Source organism: Panthera tigris, chromosome B4, assembly GCF_018350195.1.
Source record: "Panthera tigris isolate Pti1 chromosome B4, P.tigris_Pti1_mat1.1, whole genome shotgun sequence".
Classification (NCBI taxonomy): domain Eukaryota; kingdom Metazoa; phylum Chordata; class Mammalia; order Carnivora; family Felidae; genus Panthera; species Panthera tigris.
The window spans coordinates 133,913,000-133,933,717 of NC_056666.1; the positions used below are offsets into that span (position 1 = coordinate 133,913,000).

Sequence of the window (20,718 nt, forward strand, 5' to 3'; positions counted from 1 at the left end):
GAAATGTGTTTTTTTTAATGTTTTATTTATTTTTGAGACAGAGAGAGACAGAGCATGAGAGGGGGAGGGGCAGAGAGAGAGGAAGACACAGAATCTGAAGCAGGCTCCAGGCTCTGAGCGGTCAGAACAAGGGCTGGAACCCACAAACTGTGAGATCATGATCTAAACTGAAGTTGGACGCTTAACCAACTGAGCCACCCAGGCACCCCTCATCAAATATGTTTTTAAAGCTTATTTACTTATTGAGAGAGAGAGAGAGAGAGAGCGTGCACATAAGTAGAGGGGGAGAGAATCCCAACCAGGCTCCACGCTGTCAGCACAGAGCCTGATTCAGGGACCTGAGCCAAAATCAAGTTAGATGCTTAACTGCCTGAGCCACCAAGGCCCCCCTGGAGTACTCCTTCACAACATACCTCAGGTCACTCCTTGCTCAAGACCCTGTGACAGCTGTTCATCTCAGTCTGGAGACTCACAGATTCACAAAGCCCAACCCCACGCATGCTGACCACATCTCCTGCTGCTGTCCCCCTCCTCCCTGCCTCTCTGCCACACTCTTGCAGCTCCTCAAACACAACTGGTCTCAGGGCCTTTGCACTAACTGTTCCCTCTGCCTGGAATCATCTTCCTGCAGATTTTGGCATGACTGGCTCCCTTATTTCCTACCAGTATTTCTCAAATGCCACCTTCTCAGTGAGGCCTACCCTGACCATCCTATTTGAAACTGCAACCTCGCTGCTCCAGCAATCCCAAGCTCCGTGTGACTTCCTATATTTTCCATACCACTTATTACCTTCTAACACATTTGTTATGGTTTCTGTTATTAACTGAATAAAAGTTAGTGGGAGAGACAGATAATAAACAGGAAATAAAAGCATGAGTATAGGGAATGTTCTGTAGTGGCTAGCGCTATCATGAAAATACACCCCAGGGATGTGATAGACTTGAGGATAGGCTACTTGACATCGCATAGTCAGGGAGAGGACATTTAAGTCGAGACCTAGTTGGTGTGAAGGAGCCCCGAGAAGTTAGAACTGAGGGATAGAGGCAAGAAGGAACATTCTAGGCTGCAGGAACTGCAAAGGCTCGAGCTCTGAGCTGGGAACCACCAAATTCATGGGCAGATATTCCGACCTCCCCGGCTTCCAGGGCCGTCAGGAACCCCCAGCCTCCTGCGTTTGGTTGTGCATTCGGGGAACCCTCACCACAAGCCTACCCTTGGACCAATTCCAGGCAGAGCCCTGGGGACCGCGGGTGGGTTGCAGGCCGGTGGGAGTGGCGGAAGCAGAAATCGATAGTCCCCAGAAACAGAAATGTGGGCGCTTCTGGAGCCGGGTAGGGTTGCCAGGAAGCTCGGCGGGGCCTCGCAGACTGGATAGGAGCCCGCCCAAAGGAGGCGCCGGGCCCAAGCCGTCCCAGGCTTGGCTCAGTGGGAAAAGTGGGCCGGGCGGGGAGAGGGGGCTGGAGAGGGGAAGAGAAGGACTCCGAGTTCTCCCGGCGGTGGGCTGGGTCCGAGGCCCGCGGACGGCCTGCGGCGGGGCCCTGGGTTCGAGGTCGCCCGCCGCTGACCAGCTCCGTGGTTCTGGCAAGTCTCGGCCTCTCCGGCCTCAGTTTCCCTCCCGCGTGGATCCAGAAGCCGCTTCGCAGATCCCCGGGTGAGCTGTGGGAGGGGAGGGGGGGGTGGTAACTCGAGCCGCCCGGAAGGGGTCTCCCGGCGTCCGCGGCCACGTTCCCGCCCTGGCGGAGGCGCGGGGGCCGGAGCCCGGATCGCCCCCCAGGCCGCGGGCGCAGCCCACCGCGCGGACCGCCCTCCCGGGCTTCGGCGCGCCCGTCGGCGCGGAGGTGAGCGCGGGCCCCGCGGGCTCTGGAGGAGGCGGCCCCCGGGAGGGCGTGGCCAGCGGGGACGTGGCGGGGCAGCCCCACTGCGCGAACCCGGAGACTGAGGTTCCCGGCGAGGCGACCGCTGTTTTAGGGCGGTGGCGGGTCAGGGGTCCACCCGGTGGCCCCAGGCCGGTGGGTCCGGCGCCCCAGCCCGTCCAGCTCCTCTAACAAAAAGACCGGCGAGACGCGGTGCACCGACTCCCCGCCGGCTCCGCGGTCGGGGCCTCGCACCCCTCCCCAGGCTCGCGGCGGGGGCGGGAGCCCCGCTCCTCCCGCTCCGGAGCCCCTCTCCGCGCCCCGGTGCCGGGCGGACACAAGGCGCGGCCGGGGCAGACCTCAGTGAGCTCCTCCTCCTCCTGCGACCACCCCACCCTCGTGGGCCCCCGCTTAGGCCTTATCATGACTGATCCTTGCTTTATTTCTTCCGTAATTCATTTTTACATTCATTTATTATTTACTTTTGTCTGTTTACACTGTGTCTCCCCGCTTGAATTTAGGCTCCAGGAGGGAGGGGCTGCTTTGTGCGTTGGCCTTTTCTCACTTATTTGAATACTTTCTTCCTGGATATTGGAAGTCAAACGGGGGGGGGGGGGTGGAGGGGGGTGGAGGGGGGCGGGCAGCCAAGGTGAGTCCTGCCCATTCTGGGGTTGGGGATAATGCTGTAAACACAAATGAGATCGATCATTGTGGCATGAAGGAAATGCAAACAGAAGTGAGGGGGCTGCTGGTTGGGTCACCTTAGATCAGGTCACCTTGGTGATCAGGACCACTTTGGATACAGCCATCAGGACAGACCTCTCAGATTAGGTGACTTAAAGCCAACCTGCGACATGTGCTAGAAGGGAAAAGCAGGAAGCTGAGGACACTTAACTCTGACCTAGCCTTAGGGAGTAGAGTACTGAGTTCTGAGAAGTGATGTTCAGTTGCTCCTTATTTAAGGGCCTGGCCTGGGTGAGTGGGTGGGTAGGGAGATGATCAGGGTAGGCCTCCTGGAAGAGGTGGTGGTTTTACTGGGCTCCTAAGACTGAGCAGGAGTTCTCATCCCCTAGGAGGGGGTCACTGGGTTTGACAATCGTTTTGCAGGTGCCCTAGGAACCACACAGTCGAAGGGCTGAGCCGTGGCGTGTGGCCAGACAAGCCAGGCCCCTGCCCTCTTGCTGCGAGCTCTGCTGGTAAGTGAGTCACTGCCAAGGCTTGCCCCTAGAAGATATGAGGGAATCGGGAGACCCAAGTTCTGCTTCTCGCTGGTCATGCAGCCTTGGGCAGTTCATCTTCACTGCTCTGGGCCTCAGTTTTTCATGAGTCAGGAGGACAGTTGAACTAGGTGTCACTTATGATCCGTGAGGCACCGACAGTCAATGGCTGAGGACGGTCCTACCCAGCCACGCCTTGTGTTTGTACCGCACTCTTGTTTACTGCACAGATCCCCATCTAAGCCCCCGCTGATGGAGGAATGGGGCAGGCCTGCCTCACCCTGCGCTCATCTGGCCTTGAAGGCTGCAGATTCTTACTAACGGGTAATTGCGCCATCAACGAATGAGAGGCCGCAGGGGCCCAGGAGGGTCACAGAAACCCTGGAGGTTTGGCCTCAGGGTTGGAGCTGAGGGGCCCCTGGATCAGGGGATGGTTTAAGCATAATGATTTCTATGGGTTCTGTGGGCTCAGGATCCATTTCAGCTCAGCCGATACCTTTTTCTTTGGATTTTAAAAAGCTGTGTCAAAGCCCTCCGTACCTCCTGGTCTGGTACACATTATCATTTTCTCTGAGCCCTCTGGTGTCCAGTTTTTTCCATGACCCTCACAACAACCCTCTGAGAGAAAAGTCAGGGGAGGCTAGCCCATTTCACAGATGAAGACAGTGAGAGCCTCAGGGCACACAGCAAGTGAGTAGAGGCCACAGAGCTGGGGCCCAGGTCTCCTCCAGAGCCAGCGTTCTTTTCCCCACAGGAGCACAGAGGCTGCCTCCCTCTCTGGCCCTCTCCCGCCGCCACTTTTTTTTTTTTTTTTTAATGTTTTTATTTTATTTTTGAGAGAGAGAGACAGAGACAGAGTGCGAGTGGGGAAGGGCAGAGAGCAAGGGAGACAGAATCTGAAGCAGGCTCTAGGCTCTGAGCTGTTGGCACAGAGCCTGATGCGGGGCTCAAACTCATGCTTAACCAACTGAGTCACCCAGGTGCCCCCATTTTTTTAATTTTTTAAAAATGTTTTCCCCTCACAGTTCTTATGGGAGCCATGAAGCTGAACGAGAGGAGTGTAGCCCACTATGCACTGAGCGACTCCCCAGCAGACCATACGGGCTTTCTGCGCACTTGGGGCGGGGCAGGGACTCCCCCCACTCCCAGTGGCACTGGCCGGAGGTGCTGGTTTGTTCTCAAAGGCAACCTGCTGTTCTCCTTTGAGAGCCGAGAGAGCAGGGCCCCGCTGAGCCTGGTGGTGCTGGAGGGCTGCACGGTGGAGCTGGCCGAGGCTCCAATGTCTGAGGAGTTTGCCTTCGCCATCCGTTTCGACGCCCCTGGTGTGCGCCCACACCTGCTCGCGGCAGATGGGCCCGCGGCCCAGGAGGCCTGGGTGAAGGCACTGTCCAGGGCGAGCTTTGGCTACATGCGCCTGGTGGTGCGCGAGCTGGAGAGCCAGTTGCGAGATGCCCGCCACAGTCTGGCCTTGCATCGCCACTCATCCTGGAAGGCCATTACCAGCCGCTATAAGCCCCAGGCTCCAGACCATCGGCCTCCGGGCCTGGAAAACGGCCACTCCCTCTCCAAGGATTGCAGCCCTGTGGACTTGGGTGAAGAAAGGGGCAGCAGGCCAGCAGGGCAGGGCTTGGCGGAGTTGCAGGGCCCTGCCAGCCTCTTCCTGGGCAGGAGGCAGAGCCCCCTGTTCCCTGAGACCTTCTACTTCTCCGCCTTGCACAATTGGTATGGCCAGGAGATCTCGGAGCTGAGGCAGAGGTGGATGCAGAGGGCCCGGGGGAGCCGGCCAGAACGTGAGAAACGGGATGGGCACTGAGCCTCGGCTCTTTGGGTTCTGCCCTTGTCCTGCTGGTCAGGACACCAGAGCCAGTGCTTCTCCAGGAATTTAATGTTTATTTGTTTTAAAGTTGCTTTTTTTGAGAGGGTCCTCTCCTTCCTGCTTTTTAGGCCTCCTCCAGGCTCCAGATCCACCTTTGTGCCTGGAGGGGGACCAAGGAATCGTTACTTGCAACCCCTTTGTTTCCTGAGGCCCAGAGAGGAGGGGATGCTTGCTCAGCAACCACAGGGCCAGACCCAAGTCTCCTGACTCTGTGCTGGACTGCTCCGCTCTCAGGGAATGTTAATGAAATGGAGGAAGTGGGGACTATTGCGTGGCCTCAGGCTGCCCTGCCTGTTTACCTACGCAACAGACTCTACAACCACAACTTCTAACAACAGACTCTACAACCACAACTTCTAACACAGGGAGTCGTGTGTACATTTAAATACCAGAAGCTGGCTGAAATGTTGGCTCGAGGGACTGACACTGTCAGAGAAAGTGGATTTATTGTCCTGGGGGTTTCTGGGGCCCAGCTCTTCCTGAGCGGTGGGAAGACTGGGCATAGGAACTGCAGTTTGGGCGGGGCCCTTTGGAGGGACAGGGCCTTCAGCCAACGAAGAGGGATTGATTCTTCTCAGCAAGTGTTGGGGCCCCCATCTTCTCTCCCTGGCTGCCTTGCCTATAGATGGTGCTGGTCATTGTCCCAAGACGGGCTGGGAGCTTTTTATGTCGGCAGAAATCCTTCCTGTATTCTGTCCTTAGCAGCCAGCTCCTGGAGCTGCCAAGTGGGAAGCCAAAGAAGCGAGGAGGCAACGTGGCTCCCTGGGGAAGCCAGGTTGTTATTTTGGTTTTCAGTCGAGGGCATTCTGGGAGTTTGAACACCAGGATAAATTCTTCTAACTGCTCCCAGAGAGCTGTTCCCAGCCCTGAACCCCTCCTAGGAACTCATTCACCATCCTGCTTGTCAGCCAGCGCGTATCTGCCAAGACCCTCTCACTGCTACTCTCAGCAGCATGGCGCCAAGAGTTTTATCGATTGTTTCGGGAGGCAAAGTGGCTGCGTCTAGAGAGCCAGCAGCCAGACTAGCCTGAGCCCTAGAGGTGAGGCAGCAGTGGCTGGATGGAAGATGCAGAACCTGGTCAAGACAGCCCCCCCTCTCCATACACACAGTCTGCCCCTTCGTAGACTCTCAATCCCTTATTAGGGCCTTGGGTAGCCTGACCAGGGCCAACGAGGTCCAGAGGCTGTGACCGACAGCCTCTTAAGTCCAGCACGCCCAAGGCCACCCAGAGTCCAGAACCGGTTCCTGCCAGGCTTGTGTCCTAATAAGAGGGGCTCCCTTCCGAACCCTGTACAGGAGTCCCACAGCCCACTGCGCCTTGTTTTCTACACAGACACTAGAGGCTTTTATCGTTCTTATGGTTACAGTATTTTTATATGATTAAAACATTAGGTTTTTATTACTCATTTTGGTTCCTCAAAGTTTATTTTAACAACCACTTGACCAATTTGTGCAAAAGCCCCACTTCTCCCCTTCAGTTATGGTTTACATTTGCCTATAGAGAACGTATACCTTGGCAAGAAATAAAATTCCCAAATCACCCAAGTAGTACAACTAATAAATTTATATATTTTTAAATATTAAAAAGAGAAATACAATTGTTTCAAGCTCAATTAAAGTGATTTCTCTTTTCAACAATCACCCACTCTGCCAAACCCTGACTGTTCTGGGGGAGTGAACAATACGAGGGGTCCACGAGGACCGCCTGCCAGAAGACCCCCCCCCCCCCCCCCCCCCCCCCCCCCGGCATGCCCAGAATCAGCCGGCTGTTGGGGCATCGGCAGCCTCCTCGTGACGTCACCACGTCCGGCCGGTAACAAACGCCTCTTTTCTACCGCATAGGGAACTAGGCGCACTGCGCAAGTGTGAGAGCTGGGCCTCTCGTCTGATCTCAAGAGTCTCGCGAGGCTTGCGGCCGTGCTCTCCCTGAGGACGTCACAGGGGCTGGGCGGTGGGGCCCGGGTGCCGAGCTAGGGGCGGAGCTGGGAGATGGCGTCCGCAGCGGCTCGCTGGCTGGCATTGGCATCCGTCCGATCCGGGGCTTTACGGAGCGGGCCGAGCTTGAGGAAAGGTGGCGATGTCTCCGCCGGAGGGGGTGGCTCAGGTCGGAGCCTGGTACCGTCGAGGTCAGTCATCGTTACTCGCAGCGGCGCCATTTTGCCCAAACCCGTGAAAGTGAGTGTCTGCCTGGAGGCGGGGCGAAGGGGCCGAGGCCAATCATTATGGGGAGTGTGTGCGGGTCGACGCCGACTGATAGGTGCAAAGGCCAATCGTACAACCGCCTTAGACCGGAAGACGGATCAAGGACAAAGTTTAGCAATGATGCCCTGCGAATTTTGACAGGTGGGAGGAGATGGTCGGGTCAGATCCCGGTGTTGATTGAGTTGGGCGCAAGGAGACAGAGGATGGAGGGGTGGGGGAGCGAGAGCTGAGTTTACTTTGCACTAGTTTATCGTGAGGAGCGCGGTGCGCTAGTTCTCCACACGACTCGGCTATATGCACCCAGTATAGACAAATCACGTAACCACTCTTTCTTGTCAGCCTCAGAGTTGATGGGATGAAATAACGAGTTGTGAAAGGACTTTGTAAATAAATTGTACGTGGGACAGACCTTTTCTTCGTAGGAGTTTTGACCTAGTGTTTAATTCATGTAATTTGCAACTCTGAGAGGTGTGCAGGAGGTATTACAGTCAGTTTTTATAAATGAAGAATCGGGCCAAAGCAGTGAAGCCAGTGAGGCTCCAAAGCGAGCAGCCCGTCAGGTCCTGGAATCCAGGTTTCCTGCTGGTCGACCCTCCTCCCCCGCCCACCTCCACCAGGTCCTATTTTTTCCACCACTGAATGCTCTCACGTGCCCTGAGCACCCTTGAATTTTTCTAAGTAAAATGGAAACAGCCCTTTAAGCCAAACAAGTTTGCTTTTTGACTCCGGTGCTGCGTGGGAGCTAACAAAACAAAAACAAATTCTCTTAAAGCTAGTCTGGCCAGGGAAAAGGCACAAAAGGCATAAAAAGGCACAGCTGGAAAAAAAATTTTTTTGGAAACTCCATAGGAAAATATGAGAGGATATGTTGAGATTATACTGAAACTCCCTTAGTCCATCTAAAACAGCTAGTCTTTTAGCATGAAGACATGCTCACTTTTCAAAACATGCTTGTTTTGGACATTTAATGTGGTGCAATTAAACTTCTCAGGCCCTGGGGAATCAGTTAAAGGACTGTATCCTTTCACTGAACATGCTCATTGTTTTGTAATCCATTTTCACGTATTTGGTGTCTTCAAATTTTGGTGAGCTCTGTTTCCACAGTCCAGCTCTTAGCACTTTCTTACCTGTTTGTATCTGCAAGTAATTACCAGGTTGTGCCCTAATTTTTAGATGTCCAGAATGCCTTATACTTTTCTTCCCAGTATCCACTTTGACGACCATCATCTTATCAATTCTTCGCATTATTTTTCTTGCTCTTTTTCCGAGGACTTTAAAATCAAGTAGTTGCTTATCACAGGTCTGGGGTCCACAGGAGTGCCCCTGAGGGCCGGGCCTTCTGTGGTCCCACCAGAGTGGGCTCTGGAACTCACAGCCACCACTCTGACCCTCCGCAGATGTCCTTCGGCCTTCTCCGTGTGTTCTCCATTGTGATCCCCTTTCTCTATGTCGGGACGCTCATTAGCAAGAACTTTGCTGCTCTACTGGAGGAGCATGACATTTTTGTCCCAGAGGATGACGACGACGATGACTAACAGGTAAGACTCCTTTTCCCCTACATGGACTGGGAACAGGAAGTGGGGTGGGGCATCTAAACTGTGATGCAGTTTGGCCCCGTGGTAGTCTCCCTCACTCGAAGCAGAAGTGCAGACCCTTAATAAAGTGACTCACTTGGCTGATGGTCTTATTTTGCCTTTTCTCTACATTGGATGAGGACAACTATCTTCCTGACTTAGAACTTCACTGGGATCTTTTCCGACCAAGTTGATCCCAACCAGCCTTTTTATTTGCCCTTTATGTACCCTCGTTCTCTCAACCCGTAAGTTTTCTTAACGGTTTAATATGCTTTACACACCCACCCCGAACAGCTTCATTCTCCACGTTGAAATTTAGAAACTGCACACCCTCACCATGGTTCACAAGGTCACCAAACTCCGTACCTGTACAGGCTGTACAGGCTGTACAGGCACCGCAACCTGGCTGTTCACAAACCTTTCCCCCGGTGCCTGTCCTTTTCACCTTTCTCGTCTTGGCTTCTGGTGCTCTAACGTGGGCTGCTTGGCTGCCCCTCTATTGTAGATAAAGACAGTTCTGGCTCCGTGGTCTGGGATTCAAGGCTTGCCACGATCTGGTCACATGATCTGGTCACACCTCTTATTCCAGCCGCATCTTCCATATTCCCAACCACACACCTCTCCCCACTATTCACTGTTTCTTGAATTACCAACAGGCTTACCCACCCCCGAGCAGTGGCTCACTCTTCCTGCCATTGGAAGGCTATTTCTCACTACTCTTACTTTCGCCAGTTCTTCATGATCTTTGATGAAGTCTTCCCTCATTCCTCCATCTGAAAGTGAGGCTGTGCCCTCTGCCCAGTCCCTCTTGTGACACTATTATATACTTAAGCACACAGACACACCTCCAAATTCTACTAGACAATGAGCTTCCTCCTGGCAGGGGACAGGGGGTTTGGTTTTGTTTTAAAGTAAGTTCTACACTCAGTATAGGGTTTGAACTCATGACCCCAAGGTCAAGAAAGAGTCTCATGCTCTACCAGCTGAGCCAGCCGTGTGCCCCAAGGAACATGTCTTTTATACCTTTGGGCCCCCAGTGCCTGGTCTCCGGTGAATGTTCAGTACACGTATGAGAGAATAAAACTGCCTTGCTCCTGCCTTGTTTGGTAGAACCTCCCTGGAATTCTCTTTTTGGTGTGTGGATAGAGCGCTGCTCCGTGCCCAGTTCACTGCTACTTTCCTTTCTTACAGGACATGGAGGAAGTACAGAAAGGAGACAGCCCTTAATTCAGATATGGTGATCCTCATAGCCTCTCCTACTTCCCTATCAGCAGAAGGGCCCAGGGAAACCCCTCAGCCTCCTGACTCCAGCGAAGCCTCCTGCACCGTCTGTGACCATACCCCAGATCCCCAGGCTCTGGGAGGTTCCCCAAAAATGTGCTATCCACTGAGCACAATCAACTTACGAATAAACATAATAAATATCAGCTCTGTATGACTGAGTGGTGGCTGAAGTGTCTCAATATGAGGAAGACCCTAGTTGCCGTTTCCTGTCCCTGCTGACCTTTCTCTAGCAGCTGAACATAACAGGTCTTTGATTTATAACCCAAGATTCCCAGGCCCCTCTGGAGCTACGAAAGTAATTACGGGTGCCTTGGACCTATTTTCATTATTTACAAAAGCCCGGCAGAAACTTTCCCCTCAGTAAAGATGCACAGGCTAACTAAAGCCTCCAGCTTTTTTTGTGTTGAGGAATGCTGGCTAGTTTTCACCTGCTAATCATAAGCGTTGTTTAAAACTCCTTAAGAAATACCATTATCAGGGGTGCCTGGGTGGCTCAGTTGATTAAGCATCCGACTTCAGCTCAGGTCATGATATCACGGTCCATGGATTCAAGCCCCGCATCGGGCTCTATGCTGACCGCTCGAAGGCTGGAGCCTGCTTCAGAGTCTGTGTGTGTCTCTCTCCATCTCCTCCCACCCCCTTGCACTCTGTATCTCTCTCTCTCAAAAATAAATTTAAAAAATTTTAAAACATCATTCTTAGAATGAATCTTTCAACACTTGGGTTCCTTAGATGAAAAGATAGTAAAGGGGTTGGTGGTGCTAAAAAATCTGGCAATGCCCAGGGTGACTGTGGACTCAAATAATGAACCCATCTGCAGCATTTAGCCGCCCAGGGAAGGAACCACCAAAAGCAAACAAAGATGAGTTATTTAATCTGCGTCAACACTGATTCTCCTGTCCCTGGAGCCACAGTCCCATTTGCAAACAGTAGAGCTATTTCTGTTGTCTGTGCACTAAACAGCTGTGTTCCTAGCAGAGCGCCTAACTGGGTAGGAAGCTCATGTCATTTTAAGAACTGACGCTTGTTGCAGGTAGAGGGGCTGGGCCTCTGAGCTGCCATTCTCTCCAGAGCCCAGGGAGGAACAGCCCAGCCCGTCAGCCCTAACTCTGCGCCGCTCAGCGTTACTCTCATCTCTCCCGAACGGCAAGAGCTAATTTTGGATCATCTGTGCCGTGACACCAAGCTATCCTGGAGGCTGTGGAAACACAGCTAAATTAACAGAGTCATCCAGCCTTACACCCGGAATGATGGTTTCTGAGCAGATGGCCTCATCCTTCCTGTTTACTGACATGCAAGGCTCTGAGAAAAGAGAGTCTGATTTATAGGAAACACCACACTGGAGGAAAGGGAAAGAACAGGTGGTGTGTATAGTAAGACCCCACTTGTTCAGGCAAAAAGAGAGAGACTGCTGAAGGAGAACTTCCCCCTGGCTCACCAGTGGAATTCTATTAGGAAGTGACCATCACATACTGAGTTTATTCGTGTTCTAAAATATTTAAATGTCAACATGCACCTTTCCACTGAGTCACGGGTCATGGCCAACGTAGAACTTGGACAGGAAATCCGTCGGCCTCGGCGCTTCGGTTTCATGGAAGAACCGCATAACGTGTGTCCGCTGCTTCCAGACGTTAATTGTTTCCTCCAGTTCCATCTTTCCCTGCACAGGTGAGGGGAGAGGTGTTCAGTCAGAGTGGCTGGAAAGAATACCACCATACAGGCCAGGATTCTGTGCTCTGCTCTGCACGGGCTTGTCGAGTGACTCTGGGCAAGTAACATCCTTGGTCTAGACCACATTTCGGCATCTGGAACATGAGGTGGTTGTACTAGCTGATCTCTAAGGCCTCTCCCATATTCTTTAACTCTGTAGCTAACTGATCCCAAGAGGAGAGACTCCCAGGTCAGTAGGCCCCTGCCCCATGACTGCCTAACCTGACTGGCTGGTTTCTGCTGAACATTCCATGTGGTGTACTGGTCCGTGCTAAAGTATGCACTGATGCTAATGTGACTGACTGGAGATACAGAATCGGGTCTGGGACTTGAACTATGTGCACAGGGCTCAGCTAACCTGCCTGCCTCTTCCAGCTGTAGGCAGCAACCCAGTGAAGCAGTAACTTCCAGGAAGGAGGTTCAAGAAGATTTCAAACTTTCCTCATCTTTTTTTATTTAAAAAAAATTTTAATGTTTATTTATTTTTCAGAGAGAGAGAGAGAGAGAGAGAGAGAGAGAGAGAGACAGAGTGAGATCGGGGGAGGGGCAGAGAGAGGGAGTCACAGAATCCAAAGCAGGCTCCAGGCTCTGAGCTGTCAGCACAGAGCCCAACGTGGGACTCAACGCACGAACTGTGAGATCATGACCTGAGCAGAAGTCGGACACTTAACCAACTGAGCCACCCACACGCCTCCCCCTCCTTTTTAAAAATTTGTAAATGTTTTCCTCATCTTTTTTAAAAATGCAAACCCCAGTGTTTTTTTTTTTCTTGAACAATCTTAGAGGTGATAACCTCTAAGTTCATCTATTTCTTTGAAACCCTAAGCAAAAGTAGCTGACCCAGTAGTTGCTTTTCAGGCTTGGGAGACAAACGGGACTACTGAGAAGCTCTGGACAAGGTGGCTGCTCTTTTAAGTCAGTCCGGGAGGGGTCAGTTACCTTAATGACCAGAAGATCAACCACCCTGGGGTCCGTGACGTGGGCATTCTTCATGAACATTTCTCGGACTTTATCCCGTCCCTGTTTCACGGTGATGTCTAGCTGGAATAAGTGCACTAAAGAGAAGACATGATTCAGGGTAGAAACTATGTGATCAAGACATGTTTTACAAAAATTGAGTCAGTGGATATTCATAGACACAAACAGGTTCCCCATTCGTTTCATTCACCAAGTATTTGCTTGACCCCAAACTAGGTGCTTGAGGCTGCAGAGAAGAGTGAGACACGGCGCTTGCTCTCAAGGAGTTTAGTTTGAGGAGACCAGACCCGAGGCAGCACAGTGTAGTTTGAATATCAACAACCTGGCTTCAAACCCCAGCTCTGTCAACTTGTCACCTACATGATCCTGCGTACGTTAACGTCTCTGTGCCTGAGAGTATTTATTTCTGAGTGAATGAGGATGATTAAGAGCACGTATAATCCCCTGGGGTGCCTGGGTGGCTCAGTCGGTTAACTGTCTGACTTTGGCTCAGGTCGTGATCTCACGGTTTGTGGGTTCAAGCCCCGCGTCAGGCTCTGTGCTGACAGCTCAGAGCCTGGAGCCTGCTTGGGATTCGGTGTCTCCTCCTCTCTCTGGCCCTCCTCTGCTCGTGTTCTCTGTCTCTCAATAATAAATAAATGTTAAAAAAAATTAAAAAAAAAAAAAGAGCATGTATAACCCCAGAGCCACTGTGGATTCCTGGAGACAATACAAGATGCTTAGAACGTGCCTGGCATGGAATAAGCTCTCAAAAACATTAGCATGATTATTACAGAGAACAACTGGCAAAAGAGGACAGGGTTGAAATTAACCGACAGTGATGGGGGTATAGGTCTGTGCAGCACACAAGCTTAGGGTTGAGGGAGCCTGCTGAGTGTTTGTGCGGAGAGGAGAGGCTTCAGTCCAGCCAGGGACGACCACCACATTAGGTTACTCGGGGGAAGGAAGGAGCAGTTTACGATGGGACTCCTACTCTCTTAAACTCTATAGTCAGAGGTAGCCACCCACGAACGCAAAGAAAAATCACCATATTCAGCAATCCCGAAGTGCCTAAAATAGTGGCACAGACTTAGGGACCTGGGACTTCAGAGGAGGCCCATGTTCTGTCCTTTGAAAATTAGGTTTTAGTCATTTGTGTTCCCATCCTCTGGAAGTCAGCCTTCAGTGGATTTGCTGATGACAACAAGGGCACGAACAGGGCCTTGTGTGGTAGGTGGAGTTAGGAAGAGGGGGCGCATTAGGCTGAGTGAACAGCATAAACAAGGCTCACAGTCTAGAATGAGCCTGTGGTTGAGGAGACCTGTGTGCTCATTTGGTGAGGACCCCTTGCATTGTGGCCATTCCTGGGACATGTCCACTCTAGTCTACAGGATTCTCAAAGCCAGCTCCGAAAACCATGAGGGCTATGTAGTGACTGAATTAATCAACAATAAAGTTTGAGTCTTTAACTCTACTCCTAATTTAGCGGCAGTGTTAGAAAAATAAGGCTTCTGCTGAGGGAAATCCCATGCCATGCTGATCCAACCAGGGAGTAAGCAACAGTGGAAACCTAATAGGAGAAGCTGTATCCCAGCTTCATAGGTGTTAACAGAGGAGAGAAATTACTCCCACTGGAAAGAGTTCAACTCGGTTCCAGCGGTGTGATGGAGCTGGCTCTCATGGAGGCTCTCTTCCCAAATCGGCCTTCAGTGACTTCACTTTGGCAGCTTCAAATCAATCGTGGTGGGAGTACTGGCACCACGAGAAATGGTCGATGCTCTAAATCTAGGTTCCCACCCAGTCAGTATCATAGTAGGAATTTTAGAAAAGAGGAAACACAGGGATAATAAGACAAAGAGACACAAAAACAAATGCAAACCAACAAGCACCCAGGAACTTAGAACCTTTCCACTTGGGGAGATTGGGGCCTACGGCACTGTGGGTACCTGTCTGATGTCATACTATTGGCAAACCTGGACCTGGAATCCAGGTTTAGTGTTTTTCATGTTTAATTTTCTATTTTTTTTTTTTTAAGTTTATTTATCTTGAGATAGAGAGAGTGTGCCAGCAGGGAGGGGCAGAGAGAGAGAATCCCAAGCAGACTCCGCACTGTCAGTGCAGAGCCTGATGCTGGGCTTAAACCCATGAACCGTGAGATCACGACCTGAGTGGAAATCAAGAGTCTGACTCTTTTTCTTAACATTTTTTTTTCCAACTTTTTAAATGTTTATTTATTTTTGAGAGCGAGAGAGACAGAGTACAAGCTGGGGAGGGGCAGAGAGAGAGAGAGAGAGGGAGACACAGAATCTGAAGCAGGCCCCAGGCTCTGAGCTGTCAGCACAGAGCCCGACGCGGGGCTCGAACCCACTAACCATGCGATCATGACCTGAGCCAAAGTCAGATGCTTAACTGACTGAGCCACCCAGGCGCCCCTCAAGAGTCTGACTCTTAACTGACTGAGCCACCCGAAAGCCCTTGTTTTTTTCAATTTACAATCTGGTGCTTTTTAAAGGAAATGAATATGAGGAATCTTCCCCTGCTGTCAGTGCTTATCTCTCCTGCATTTTTATATTGGATTCCTGTCCAACCTTGGGAGTTTAAAAAAATAAGGTCCCTCTGTACCAGGGGGCTGGTGTCCGTCCTCTCTCATTCCTCATGACCTCCTGAACCACACACCAGGGCATCGGGTGTGCAAACCTTCTCCTCAGGAAAACGTTCACAGGCACAAACGCCAAGTTTTGCTTACAGTGGCAGTTCACATCCTCTGAGGTTAAGAACCCTTGTCTCTAGAGAGACAAGTTCCATAGCTTTCTCCTAATCTCCCTCCTCCCATCCCAACCCCTCGAACATGCCCCCCACCGGTGAGAAAGGCTGCGGGAGGTAAATAGCTACAGCCTGCGGAATCGTTCTTTGGTCTAACTCGGTGGTTCTTAAACCAGCAATGATTCCGCCCACCAGAACATTTGGCAACGTCTGGGGGCACTTTTGGTTGTCACAACCAAGGAGAGAGTGTTACTGGCATCCAGTGGGTAGAGGCCAGAGATGTTGTTAATCTACAATGCACAGGACCCCCCCCCCCCCACAACAAAGAATGATCCAGCACAAATGGGTCAAGAAACCCTGGTATAAATTAATTCCAACTGCTCTTTGGCTTATTCTTCGAATTCTGAATATTTAAACTGTAATTTGAAAGATCTGAGAGGCTCAAGAGGAAGATATCAATGTGGCCCTTCTGGATGAAGGTGCCTTTTCTACAGCCTCTGTGTGTTTTCCCAAAGTTACTGTTAAGGTTCTTCTGAGTCAGAAAGGCTCTGACACGTTAAGAAAGGAAGACAGTGATATAGTTCTCAGCTGTTTGCTCCAATTCATCTTGGTAGCGTTCATAACAGGCGCTGGGAGATCCTTAGATGGGAAGGCAGCCCAGTGTGTTGGAAAAGAGCATGGGCTCGGGGGTCAAACAAGCTGGGTAAGGTCTCCACACCTCTGTGAACTATGACCTTACCTAGGGTACAGCCTCCTTAGCCTGTTTCCTCATCCAAAAAATAGGAAAGAGGGGCACCTGGGTGGCTCAGTCGGTTGAGCGTCTGACTTCTGCTCAGGTCATGATCTCATACTCTGTGAGTTCGAGCCCCGTGTCGGGCTCTGTGCGGACAGCTCAGAGCCTGGAGCCGGCTTCAGATTCTGTGTCTCCCCCTCTCTCTGCCCCTCCCCTGCTCATGCTCTCTGTCTCAAAAATAAATAAAAACATTAAAAAAATTTTTTTGAAAAGAAAAATAAAAAATAAACAAAATTAAAAATAGGAAAGAATGGGGCACCTGGGAGGCTCAGTTGGTTGGGCCTCTGACTTCGGCTCAGGTCATGATCTCGTGGTTTATGGGTTTGAGCCCCGTGTCGGGCTCTGTGCTGACAGCTCAGAGCCTGGAGCTTGCTTCGGATTCTGTGTCTCCCTCTCTCTGCCCCTCCCCCTCTCACGCTGTCTCTCTCTCCTTCAAAAATAAATAAACATTAAAAAATTTTTTTTAAATACGAAAAAAAATAACCTCTGACTTAATTCCTTTATAGGACCATGGCAAAACTCAAGTGACAACATCTTGTAAACAGTAAAGCTAATGCAAATGTTAGCTGTTAAAATTTTCAGCACTTATTCCCCATACATCTATTTTAAGTTTTAATAATCTGGATATATGCCGATCTTCCTGACTAGTCCATAAGACCCCTGAAGGCAGGGTTGTTTTATTCCCATTTGTATCTCTAAGCATTTAGTACTGACCCTGTAGTACAAGAGATACCCGATGAAATGGAAATTAAATGGTTTCTACAGAAAGTCTCCTGTTCTGTAACCACCAAGCCTCAGGTTAATATTTTTTCAGTGGAGGGATTTAGCAGGTAGTTCTGTCCCTGTGTTCCCATGCAAGGCAGCCGCCACCCAGGCACGTGGCTGCTCTCCAAGTGCGGCATAACTGGGTCCCCTGAGATTCAGGGAAAACCACAGCAGGAGCCAGGTGTAACAGCTGGACAGTCAGGGTCTCCTATGTCACGCTCCTCCCCTTACTAATGGTGTGATGTGAGATACATTTACATGCCTCGGTTTTCTTCTCTGAAAGACAGGGAAACAATCAGAACCTACCCTAAAAGAAAGCAATGTAAAGCATTTAGCATAATGCTGGGCTCTATGTATGCAAGTCAATAAACGTTAGTCACTATAAATGCTATTAGTTATTCTCAATTCTTTGCTTTGGTTCCTCAGCTGGAATCCCAACGATGGATAGTATGACATTGGTGTAGACACAGGCCTGAGCAACTGACCAGCTACAGACCACCAATCCTCCCCATAAGAATGTACCACCCCCTTAACCCCTTCCCTCTCATTCCTTCCCTTGCTCTCTAGGCTCCTCCTGTCAGGACCCTTCTGACTCTGGGTTTATCTTCCCGAACAGTATTTGAGGGGAATTCCTGGGAGGGGATGGTTTAAAAAGAGCTGGTTCCTGAGGGTGGATAAGTGGATCTATCCTCAACTCAGCCACCAGATTTTTTTTTTTTTTTTTTAACCCTATGCAAACCATTCTTCCTGCATCTGGGTCTCGTTCCCCACCTCCTGCTCCTCTCTGCAACAAGAAAGGGTTCTGGACACTCACAGAAGTATTCTGCCAGGCAAACATTGTTTTTAAACATCTGCAATTGAATACACCACCCCCCCGCCCCCCACATATCCGCACACCCTTGCTACAGTCACTCCCCCATACCTATCATCCACCTGCCCCCTGAAGGCATTTAAATTTGCAGTCCCCAAACCAGCAGTGCACTCAAGTTTCTCCCTCCCTAGTATCCTGTGGGTCTAAATTCTGGTCATTGGCAACCTCTCAAAAAGTCAGGGACACTGGGGAACAAACAGTTCTCATACATCAAAAAAATTGGATTCTGGGGCACCTGGGTGGCTCAGTCAGTTAAGCATCTGACTCTTGATTTTAGCTGGGGTCATGATCTGATGGTTTGTGAGATCCAGCGCCGGAGCCTGTCTGGGATTCTCTCTCTCTCTCTCTCTATCCCTCTCTTGCTCTCTCTCGAAAATAAACAAATAAAGATGAAAAAAAAACAAAAACAAAACTGGATTCTGCATGGAGGCTCCTGCTATAAATAACAGTGATAATAATAATAATAATAATAATAACAGTAGCAGCCAACATTCAATGCATGCCTAACTAAGTGCCAGGACTTACCCTAAGCACTTTAGATATATTTCCTATTTAATAAGGGCTCCTCTCTGAAGAAGGGACTATCATGATGCTCATTTTACAGATGAGGAAACTTGAGGCATAGCAAGATGAAATCATTTGCTCAAGGTCATACAGCTATATTAAGGGGCAAGGTCTGGAGGCAAGTCTCTGTAACCACCACATTCTATTGCTTCTCACAGGCAGGGAAGAGGCAGCCCAGAAGGGTGCATTTATGCTCCAACTCGCTTAAAAACACCTTCCCTCTCAGACTGGCAGTGACAGTCCACACTAAACTAAACTAAATCAAATCAACAAAATAAAATATCGACAGCCCATTCAATGACATTCGTACTGCCCTTGACGGTTTAGTGGAATTTCCCCCAATCTTCCTTTCATTCCTTCCTTCCTTCCATTCCTTTTGGAATACCAAAATAAGAAAACAGAATCTCTGTACCCAGGGAGCTTCTATTTCAATCCTTGGGGTGAACAGATTGGTTCTCCGACATCTAAGTGAAGGCAGGGGACAGGGAGGTAGTAGGGAGCAGGCCATTAGTGGGGTGGGGGAGGAGTTCCTGAGAAATACTACACACAGACAGATCTAGGGAACAAGCTTGGGAAACTGGAAATGGGAGGACACTCATCTCACCTGGACTGGAAGAGGCATCACTGACTTAACTGGATGACCTTGGGAAAATCACGTCCCTTCTCTGGTTGTCTGTTTTTGTGTGGGGGGATGATCGCTCAAGTCCTACGGCCACTTTGTTTACATAACCTAATGGGCACCTGTGCATATATTCAAGAACTCTACGGCTGACTTTGGGTTCCAGATCCAACAAGAGCTGGCTCTGGGCCTCAGGGGCGTCCCTTCGCCTCTAGGTGCCTCATCTGTAAAATGAAGCACGTCAATGACAGTCCCTGCTTTCCCTCCCACGGGTTCGGTAAGAATTACTAAAGGGCCAAAGCGCCCAGGGCGCCTAGAAGCGCGATCCGGATGCGGGGCACGGCTGGTCTGACTCGGGCGCGGCCGCCAGATCCGGTCCACTAATGCTCGAGGGACCCTCCTCCCCTGAAGCACCCAGAGACGCCTGTTCCCAAGTCGGTGACCTCAGCTCGTCCTGGGAGAAATGGGAGGCCAGGACGGCTGCGACCTTGGGCGGCTGCATCCGGAGCCCCGCGTGCGCCGCTGCCTCTCACCAGTGTTCGGCACCTCTCGATACCAGGCGCGGTACAACTCGCGCACCCTCCGCTTGGCTTCGTTCATGTCCCGACTAAAAACGGGTTTCACTGAAGTGGGAGCCGCAACGGCAGCTCGCCGGAGGCCGCTCGCCGCCATCTTGCTGAAGAAACCCCTCCCGCGAGTACGGCCTAAGGACGAAAATCTTTTCTCATTGGCTAAAACTGAACGCCATGCCCCTAAACGCCACGGGTAGGCGGGAGGAGAGCTGTCGGGCTCTCTGATTGGCTGGGAGGCCTCGGTGATGGCCGCTGGGGGCTGCGCATGCTCCTGTGCGGAAACTTCAGCTCAGACATTGGTGGTCCTAAGCGTGGCATAATCGCGCCGCCAGGGGACGCTCGAGCGCCAGGGTGGCCGTCGAGCAGCTGCCCCGCCTCCCCCAGCGTGGCGCCGGCCACCTGCCCGCCTCGCTCCTTTGGTTGCGCCTGGGGGCGCGCGGGCGTCGCAGAGCTTCGCGGGTCAGCCTCGCGGCGCTGGCCGCGGCCCCAGAGGGCGGCGGAGGCACACGTGGCGCCTGGGCTGTCGTGGCGATGGCCTGGCCCCTGTGCGGTTTTTCTGCGGCAACATTTTTTTCCCCCCTATAAACCAACTCTTTGCAAGGTGTAGATGCCAAAGCGTTTTCCTGGCCATTGGCTTCGGGGCGCTTCTCCACACCCTGGGAAGGTAGGTTCTATCATCAGCCCCATTTTATGCAAGAACATTTTCATGCCAAACTGTGGATCTCTCTGAAAAACAGCCTAGAAATTTGGGGCTGGAAGGAGCCTCGCATTATCCATCCTGGGTATCCCCGTCGTTGCTGGCATTGAGGTTACCCCTGACCATCCCGGGAAAAGTAACAGTTAACGTGCGCTAGGTATTCTACCTGGTCGTATTTAAACTCATGGATCAGAGAGGTTCTGTTAGCACCCCTTTTCTACAGGTGAGGAAATTGAGGTGTAAGGTCTGGGCCACCTGCTACGTGATGTGTCCCTCCTGTCCTGACCTCCAAGAGCATCTGGGAGGCACCTTGTGAGTGTGTTGGGGGAGGAGCAGGAGCCGGGGCTGAGGTCAGCCAGCATGGAACATGGCCCTGGCATCTGTCCCAGGCTTTCCCAT

At 51.3% G+C, this 20,718-nt stretch overlaps 3 protein-coding genes across 4 annotated transcripts; 2 read left to right on the plus strand and 1 right to left on the minus strand.

The window, feature by feature from the left end:
* The first annotated feature begins 1,459 nt into the window (after positions 1-1,459).
* PHETA2 (PH domain containing endocytic trafficking adaptor 2) lies at positions 1,460-6,578 on the plus strand. 2 transcript variants are annotated; one of them, XM_042993417.1, is made up of 3 exons: positions 1,460-1,652; positions 2,962-3,050; positions 4,097-6,578. In XM_042993417.1, the coding sequence occupies exon 3, from the start codon at positions 4,102-4,104 to the stop codon at positions 4,882-4,884; it is 783 nt and encodes a 260-aa protein (XP_042849351.1). In that variant the 5' UTR covers positions 1,460-1,652; positions 2,962-3,050; positions 4,097-4,101; the 3' UTR covers positions 4,885-6,578. The 2 variants fall into 2 exon arrangements, with proteins under 2 accessions (XP_042849351.1, XP_042849352.1); XM_042993418.1 differs by lacking the exon at positions 1,460-1,652 and adding an exon at positions 1,961-2,217.
* Positions 6,579-6,853: 275 nt separating this feature from the next.
* Positions 6,854-10,162, plus strand: SMDT1 (single-pass membrane protein with aspartate rich tail 1). Its single transcript, XM_007079468.2, has 3 exons — positions 6,854-7,123; positions 8,548-8,688; positions 9,916-10,162. The coding sequence occupies exons 1-2, from the start codon at positions 6,938-6,940 to the stop codon at positions 8,683-8,685; spliced, it is 324 nt and encodes a 107-aa protein (XP_007079530.1). The 5' UTR covers positions 6,854-6,937; the 3' UTR covers positions 8,686-8,688; positions 9,916-10,162.
* A 1,305-nt stretch (positions 10,163-11,467) lies between these two features.
* On the minus strand, positions 11,468-19,760 carry NDUFA6 (NADH:ubiquinone oxidoreductase subunit A6). Its single transcript, XM_007079471.3, has 3 exons — positions 19,584-19,760; positions 12,658-12,773; positions 11,468-11,668 (listed from the first exon to the last, which is right to left on the minus strand). Exons 1-3 carry the CDS (start codon positions 19,720-19,722, stop codon positions 11,537-11,539), a joined length of 387 nt encoding a protein of 128 aa, XP_007079533.1. The 5' UTR covers positions 19,723-19,760; the 3' UTR covers positions 11,468-11,536.
* Positions 19,761-20,718: the final 958 nt, after the last annotated feature.